The sequence below is a fragment of the Neomonachus schauinslandi genome, chromosome 3 (assembly GCF_002201575.2).
Source record: "Neomonachus schauinslandi chromosome 3, ASM220157v2, whole genome shotgun sequence".
Classification (NCBI taxonomy): domain Eukaryota; kingdom Metazoa; phylum Chordata; class Mammalia; order Carnivora; family Phocidae; genus Neomonachus; species Neomonachus schauinslandi.
The window spans coordinates 59028914-59038095 of NC_058405.1; the positions used below are offsets into that span (position 1 = coordinate 59028914).

Genomic DNA, 9182 nt, shown 5'->3' on the forward strand with positions numbered 1-9182 from the left:
AGACAGTTAACCAGAGCACTATTTCTTGAGCACATCATTGTTTTCTTGTTGATTTGTATTGACAATAATAATAATTATTGAGAGCTTAGTATTGCCAAGGCAGTGTTTTGAGAGATTTGTATTTAAATTCCTGGTTGTGTTTCTTTCCCTTTTTTTTAAGCATATTTATTTATTTAAGTAATCTCTATACCCAACATGGGGTTCAAACTCAGGACTCCCAGATCAAGAGTCTCATGCTCTTGTGACTGAGCCAGCCAGGTGCCCCCTGGTTGTGTTTCTTGAATAAAGTTCTCCTCATGTTTAGACATTTTAAATAAATTCATTAATTCTTGTCCCTCCTTGTATTAAACCATTTAAGAAATACACAGTAAGTTGCTTTTCCACTTGGGTACCAATTTTTTTTTCCTCTCTGGGAGTTGAGAATCTCTCATATGAACAAGTGCCCTGCCTTCTACTTTAAGACTGGTGGAGGAATTACGGAGACCAAGAAGTTTCACTTTTCCATTTCTCATAAGGGATGTTACTTATAGGTGTCTTTCAGGTTGCAGAAAAGATGGAAAAAAGGACATGTGCACTCTGCCCCAAAGACATCGAGTATAGTGTCCTATACTTTGCACAATCAGAGAATATAGCTGCTCATGAAAATTGTTTGGTAAGTTACTTGAAAACACATGAGTCCTTTTAGGGAAGGACATACCAAAATAGGTAAATGTACTTTGGAGACAGAATGACGAGTTGGCCATGATTTGGGCTTCTAAGTGGGGACTTGGGGAGCATATTTTTCTAACTTTTTAAACTGTTTCAGATCTTATGATTACATTTTAGCTTTATAACTGATCAAATACAATTATGATCAAGAAGCTTCTTGGAAGATATTGAGATATTTCAAATATAACCAATACCCATAGACATTGCATCCAGATTTGTAGAATCATACTATATTTGGTTTACTTTGACTTTCTTTTTTAAAGGAAATAAAACACAGATAGTTAAGGGCTCTCTAATTCTCTCTGTTCCCCTCCCACCATCCCTCGAGATATAATTGCCCTCACGGATTTGGTGTTTATTATCTTGTGTTTTTGATTTTATGTTCCCACTGTGTGTATTTAAGTGCTTATAACAAGATATGATATTGTTTTACATGTTCTTGGAGTTTGTAGAATTTCAATCAAATTCTGTGGCTATTGAGATTTATCCATGTGATAAATTTAACTCTTAAGTCCTTAATTTTAAATGTTATAGAATTCCATTTTGTGACCATCACTACTAAACTATTCTCGTGTGAATGAACTCTTAGGTTTTTCCACTTTTTTTCATGTAACTAACCAGCTGTCATGAACAGCTTTGTATAGGTCTCCTAATTCATGGGAGGATTTCTCGGGTGTAGGGCACAGAGCTAAATTGCTGGGCACAGAGGGAGCGTTTTGCACCTCACTGTATGTGCCACATTGCTCTCCAAAAGGATTGCACCAAGTTTGACTTTCACATTGTTTCAGAATTCGTTCCTCTTTTTCCTTGCCACATGTGATATTATGAAATTTTAATTTTTTCCTCTCTGATGGATGTGAAACGGTGTCTTGTTTGCATTCCTAGATTATTAGTGCGATTGTGCCTCATTTGGCTGGGCTTATGCACAGTTCTGTTTCTCGCTTCTGTGACTTGTGTTCATCAACTGCATTTTGTCTTTAAGATATTGATTTTCCTTACATGTATTTATATATGTATATAAATAGATTCTATGCTTTATTATATATGTTGGCTTTTAACTTGTGGTGTTTCCTGTCAGAGGTTTATAATGTAGTTAAATTCATCGTTACTTTCCTTTATAATTTGTAGGATTTTTCCCCTAAGAAGTTTTTTCCTTTACTAAGGTTCTATCTTTTTTCCCCCAAATTTTAAAATTTGGCTTTTCTCATTTAGTTTCTTAATCCAACCAGAATTTATTTGGACTACTCTGTAAAGTAGGCATCTCCTTTTTTTTTTTTTTTTTTACATGATTAACCACTTTTCCCAGCATTATTTATTGACTAATCTGTTCTTTTCTCATTGATTTGTAGTGATAATGATAACTATAATTATTATTCAGTATTCACCAGGTGTAAGGTATTGTTCTGGGAGCTTAAGCTGTATTAAACTATTAATCCTTACGACAACCCCAAAAGGTAGGTATCATTATTATGCCCAAACTAAAGATGAAACAACTGAGGTACAGAGAAGTTAAGACACTTGCCCAAGGTCACACAGCTGTAAGTGCCTGAGCCAGGATTCTTACCCAAGCTGCTTACTTCTAGAACCCTCACTCTTCCAGTGTGCTAACAATATAATATTTGTGCACAGATCTGTTTCTGGCTCTCTTCTGTTCCATTGGTCACTTTGTCTCTCCCTGAGCTGGTACAACATTGTCTTAATTACTATGATTTTATGATAAGCCATGGCTATTTTTCGGTGCTTTGAATTTTGGGATCAGCTTACAAGGTTTTATACAAATTCCTATTGGAATTTTAACTGGAATTCTATTGAATTTATAGATAAATTTGGGAAAAAATGATATGAGTATTTCTGTCCATTAACAGAGTCTGTCTTCAGTGATTCATGTCTTCTTTTATGAATTTCAGAAGTGTTCAATAATTTTTTTCCTGTAGAGGTGTAAAACTTTGGGTTAAGCTATTTCCTGGGTCTTTTTTTTTTCATTATCTTTTCCTAATACCTTAAAAAAATAACTGAAGTATAAAAAAAGTTGAAGTGTGGTTGACACACAATGTTACATGTTTCAGGTGTAAACATATTGAGTAATTCTACTCTATACATCATGCTGTGCTCACCGCAGTCTGTCTCCATGTAGTGCTGTTCCAGTACCATTGGCTATATTCCCTATGATGTGCCTTTCATCCCTGTGACTTACTCATTCCATGACGGGAAGCCTTATACCCCCCCCCATTTCCTTTCACCCTTTTTGCCCATGCCCTCCCACCCTCCTCTCTGACAACCACCAGTTTATTTTCTGTTTATGGGTCTGTTTCTGCTTTTTTTGTTTGTTCACTTATTTTTAGTTTCCATATATAAGTGAAATCATATGGTATTTGTCTTTCTCTGACATTTCACATAGCATGATACCCTCCAGGTCCATCCATGTTGTTGCAAATGGCAAGATACCATTCTTTTTTATGACTGAGTAATATTCCTGTGTGTGTGTGTGTGTGTGTGTGTGTGTGTGTCTGTACACCACATCTTCTGTATCCGTTCATCTACCAATGGATGCTTAGGTTGCTTCCATATCTTGGCTCTTATAAATAATGCTGCAATAAACATAGGGGTGAGCATATCTTTTTGAATCGGTGTTTTCGTTTTCTTTGGGTAAATACCCAGTAGTGGAATTACTAGATCGTATGGTATTTCTATTTTTAGTTGTTTAAGGAAACTTCATACTGTTTTCCATAGTGGCTCCGTGATTTACATTCCCACCAACAGTACACGAGAGTTTCTTTTTCTCCACATCCTCACCAACACTTGTTATTTCTTGTCTTTTGGACACTAGCCATTCTCACAAGTGTGAGGTGATATCTCATTGTGGTTATTTTTATTTTAAGTTTTATTTATTTATTTGACAGAGACACAGCGAGAGAGGGAACACGAGCGGGGGAGTGGGAGAGGGAGAAGCAGGCTTCCCGCTGAGCAGGGAGCCTGATGTGGGGCTCCATCCCGGGACACTGGGGTCATGACCTGAGCCGAAGGCAGACGCTTAATGACTGAGCCACCCAGGCGCCCCCCATTGTGGTTTTGATTTACTTTTCCCTAATGTTGAGTGATATTGAGAATCTTTTCATGTCTGTTGGCCATCTGTACATCTTCTTTAGAAAAATGTTATTTCCGGTCTTCTGCCCACTTTTAATCAGATCATTTGGTTTTTTATTGTTGAATCGTAGTTCTTTATTTGGGATATTAACTCCTTATCAGAGATGTCATTTGCAAATATCTTGTCCCATTTAGTAGGTTGCCTTTTCATTTTGTTGATGGTTTCCTTTGCTGTGCAAAAGCTTTTTATTTTGGTGTGGTCCCAATAGTTTATTTTTGCTTTTATTTCCCTTAAGGAGACAGATCTAGAAAAATGTTGTTATGGCTGATATCTAAGAGATTACTGCCTATGTTTTCTTCTGGAAATTTATGGCTTCAGGTCTCACATTTAGGTCTTTAATCCATTTTGAGTTCATTTTTGTATATGGTATAAGAAAGTGGTCCAGTTTCATCCTTTTGCATGTGTGTGTCCAGTTTTCCCAGCACCATTTATTGAAGAGACTGTCTTTTCCCCATTGTTTATTCTTGTCTCCTTTGTTGAAGATTAGTTGGCCATAAAATCATGGGTTTATTTCAGGGGGTTCTGTTCTGTTCCGTTGATCTATTTTTATGCTGTACCAGATTGTTTTGATTATTATAGCTTTGTAGTGTATCTTTAAATCAGAGATTGTGCTACTTCCAGTTTTGTTCTTCTTTCTCAAAGATTGCTTTTGCTATTGGGGGTCTTTTATGGTTCCATACAAATTTCAGCTTTATTTGTTCTAGTTCTGTGAAGAATGCTATTGGTATTTTGGTAGAGATTGCATTGAATCTGTAGGTTGCTTTGTGATTGCATTGTGTAATGTTGATCTTCAATTCAGAGATAGATTGGATTCAGTTAACACATGGAAACTTGAGCCAACCTAAACATAAAAGTGCGTTTTTAATCAGACTGCAGGGGATTTCATGGTTTCTGAAGGCTGACATGCGGGCAGGTCTAAGAACAGTAGCTAGGAAAATATCAGGAACCCATCTTGTTCTCTCTAGCCCTCGTTTCTATATTCCTCTCTTTGCAGACTGGCTTGCTTTCTACCATGTGGCTCAGAGTCTATTTCACTCTCTCAGGATAGGGAATCCAGTTGGCTCAGTTTCGGGTCAGGGCCCCAACCAGGTCCAGTTAACCACTGGGGGCCAGGGTTATGCAGTATAAAACATGCCTGGGGATCAGGGCCACTTCCAAAGAAAAGCAGGGTGGCTTGTAATCTGTTTACATACCCCAAAAGGTGGTCACTGTTATACCCCCAATTTATCTTCCACTCCTGGTGAGTACTTTGTGATACCATTTTCTGATTTGCAGCTTTCAGTGGTACTTTGTGCATTTTTTTCTTTTCCCAATTTGAAGCTGTATTCTTCAGCACTTGTGGAATGTGAGGATCATGATCCACGTAATCAAGACAGAAATTTTGATGTGGAATCAGTAAAGAAAGAAATCCACAGAGGACGGAAGTTGGTAAGTATAAATGATTTTATTACTCATAAAAGATGAACAGATCTTGAAGGGGATGTTTCCAAGAGAAAGTCTACCTGATTGGTAAACCAGGGATAGAGACACATCTTGGAGAGCTGAAAGACATAGGACCTGTTTTGGAAACTTAAATTCAACTGAACATTTAATATTTTAAAACAAACTACAACATGCTTCATCAGCAAAGTAGATATGAGTTAGATTGCTTTTGGCTGTAAGTAGAAGGAACCCTCAACTCAAACTGGCTTTAACAAAAAGGATGCTCATTTTCTCACTTAGCCAGAGGGAAAACTGGCTTCAGAGTTGGTTGATTTAGTGGCCATCATCAAGAGCCCATCATCCTTTCTGTCATCCTGTCCGCAACATCAGTTGGTCCTCTTGTGGTCATAGGGTGGTCACAGACAACAACTGAAGTGTCAGTCTTTCTTATCCCTATCTGGTAAAAGAAAAAGTTCATCCCGGGCGCTTGGGTGGCTCAGTGGGTTAAGCGTCTGCCTTTGGCTCAGGTCGTGATCCCAGGGTCCTGGGATCGAGCCCTGCATCGGGCTCCTTGCTCAGTGGGGGGTCTGCTTCTCCCTCTGCCCCTCACCCCACTCTTGTGCTCTCTCACTCTGTTAAATAAATAAAATCTTTAAAAAAAGGAAAAAAGAAAGAATTCATCCCCAAGCATTGAATAAGAGCCCTTCTGAAAATTAAATTAGGCCACACCCATCTTCCTGCTCTAGTTGCTAAAGGTGGCCATAACTAATCAGGATCAACCCCCTTGTACCTGGGTCAGCTCCCCCTGGGAAGACAATAGATACCTTATTGGTTTGGTTACAGTAGACTTCCTCTAGGAAAGGCCCTTCAAGGCTTGCAGTACAGCAGGTGTGAGCACCTAATGCCCACCACCACAGTAAGGTTTATGATCTGGAACAAACATTTATTTAGTCTTTACAAGGCATACACATATATGAGGGCAGTTTCTGCACAGCCTGATGTGCTTTGAGAAGGGTCAGCACAGGTCACTCAAGCAATCAAGCACCTTAGTGCAGGTGGGGCCCAGAAGACTTCCTAGTTGGGGAGGAGTGAGGGTAACGAAGATGGGGAAGGAGGAATTCCAGGGAAAGGGAACAGGATGTGCCAAAGTTGGGAAGGCAAGAAAGACATGGCATGTTCCTAAAACTATAAGCATATGACTGTGGCATCCTCTTTACTGACTTCATGGAATTCCATGGGATCAGCCAGAATGCATGAAACTATTCCCTTTTTGTTAGATAATGAGTCGACTCTGGTTTTTCACTATAACAACTAATGTCACCGTAAACATCTTTGTACACATACCCTGTGTACTTGTTTGAGCATTGCTGTAAAGCACATTCCTAGAAGTGAAATGGCTGAGTGAAAGAGAATTCCCTTTAATAATTTTGAAACATGCGGGGCGCCTGGGTGGCTTAGTCAGTTATGCATCTGCCTTCACCTCAGGTCATCATTCCAGTGTCCTGGGATCGAGCCCCACATCGGGCTTCCTGCTCAGCAGGGAGCCTGCTTCTCCCTCCCCTGCTCCCCCTGCTTGTGCACCCTCTCTCACTGTCAAATAAATAAAATCTTTAAAAATAATAATTTTGAAACATGCCAATAAACTGTCTGCCAGAAAGGTTGTACCATTTTATACTTCTGTGGATGAAAGAACATTTTTCCCAGCCCTTGACAAAAATGAGTGTCATGAATCTTGTTACTTTTTGCGTCTGACAGCAAGTGTTACCTGGCATTTCCCTCACTGGAGAGAGGTTGAACCTTAGTTCTTCTTAGGCATCTGTCTCCCTCCCAGCCTACCCAGCCCCAGCAGTCCTTCCATGATCCCTCTACAGTCAGTGGCCCCATCTCATAGGCACTGTCCTGCAAACAGCCTGGACTCCCTCTCCCCACCACCCACGTGCACATTTCCTTACTCACCTAGCAAACCACCCCCACCCCCGCCCGTGAAATGCACCTGTCTGTTGTCTGCATCTGCTGAGCAGTACTGGCACTTGAACAGTTGAACAACTGGACAAAAACCCACAGATGTGTTGACTGATCTTAGATTCATGGCCACAAACCTCAAAAGGAACCTCAACACATCAACCTCCACCCTCTACCTTTACTGTTTCATATCCTCTCATCTCTTTTTAAAACCTCTCCCACCCCAGCTGCTCATCCCCAAGTTGATGACTATGCCTTATTTTTTTTTTATAGACTTTATTTTTTTAGAGCAGTTTTAGGTTCATAGAACACTTACGGGGAAAGTACAAAGATTTCCCATATACTTCCCACCCCCACACATACACAACCTTCTTTTTATCAACATCCCCCACCAGAGTGGTCATTGTTACAACTGATGAACCTACACTGACACATCATGAAAACACCCGAAGTCCGCAGTTTACATTAGGGTTCATCTTGGTGGTACACCTATCTTTGTCTGATTCTTATTGAGAAATGGAAGCCATTAGCCAGGAACTCCTACTGTTCAAACCACTGCCCATCCATCTCTGTCCCCAGACTCTGGGACCTCCCTCTTGTCAAAGTCAACCCTCCACTTAGACTTTGGAGTCATCACCTACCCCTCCTTAAGGATTAGGCTCTTGCATTTCCCTTTAACATCAGTATCCCCGCTTGTACTAGATTATTTCCTTCAGCATATATCCAAGAGCAACTGATCATGTCATCTTAAATCCTCCTTTGTAAAATTATTAAAACCTGGTCAATTACAATGTCACTTCTGTCTTTAGCTGACCTCTCAGCAGTATTCATCACAGTTGTCCGTGCCCTGCATCCGGAAGCACTTTCTTCCTTTGACTTCCTACACACACTCTGCTACTATGTCTCTTACCTTTCTGGCTGCTTCCTCCCAAGCACCTTGGCTGTTTTTCCTTCTCTGCTAAATCTCTAAAGTGTACAGTCCCGAAGGCTCTCCTGGGCTCCTTCCTCCATCTGAACATCTTTTCTGTGTGACCTCTTCCAGTTCCCATGGCTTCAATTCCTACTTATGCCAGGAACTCTATACCTCCAGCCATTAAAACCAACCTGACATATCTACATGAGTATCTAATAGCATCTCATATTAAACTGGCCAATGAACACAGTTCCAGCCCCTGCACACATATACACAGACTCCATCCAAACCTGTTCACTCCTCACCTCAATGAACTGCCCACCATTCATCCATCATCACCTCCTTATCAACCTCCCAGCCCAGCATCCAGCCTATCAGCGTCACCCTGCAGACCCTCTATCCTCCCCTTTTTTTGTTTTTTTTAAAGATTTTATTTATTTACTTGACAGAGACACAGCGAGAGAGGGAATACAAGCAGGGGGAGTGGGACAGGGAGAAACAGGCTTCCCTCGGAGCAGGGAGCCCGATGCGGGGCTCGATCCCAGGACCCCGGGATCACGACCTGAGCCGAAGGCAGACGCTTAATGACTGAGCCACCCAGGTGCCCCTCTATCTTCCCCTTCTCTCTGTCACCAACCCCCTGCAGTAAAGTCATGGATCTCCCTCAGACACTTGCTAATCAACATCACTGATCTTTGTTTTGCACTCTCTCCTGCCCATCCCTACCTCAGCCCATTCTCCACACAGCCACAACAGTGTCTTTAAAATACTGATCACTTAGGGCCCCTGGGTGGTTCAGTCCATTCAGCATTGGATTCTTGATTTCAGCTCAGGTCATGATCTCAGGGTTGTGAGATTGAGCTCCATGCACAGCTCTGTGCTCTGCAGTCAGCACTGAATCTGCTTGGGGATTCTTTCCTTCACCCTCCCCCTCTGCCCCTCTCTCAGCTCATGTTCTCTCTCTCTCTTAAATAAATAAATAAATAAATAAATAAATAAATAAATAAATAAATAAATAAATAAATAAATAAA

At 40.7% G+C, this 9182-nt stretch overlaps 1 protein-coding gene across 1 annotated transcript in view; it reads left to right on the top strand.

Moving 5' to 3' along the window:
• The window catches only part of PHF11 (PHD finger protein 11), a 28987-nt gene that overhangs the window by 6864 nt on the left and 12941 nt on the right, over nt 1–9182 (top strand). Inside the window, 2 exon segments of the mRNA XM_044913558.1 lie at nt 531–652; nt 5174–5281. Of these exon segments, the coding sequence (XP_044769493.1) occupies nt 531–652; nt 5174–5281 (230 nt within the window).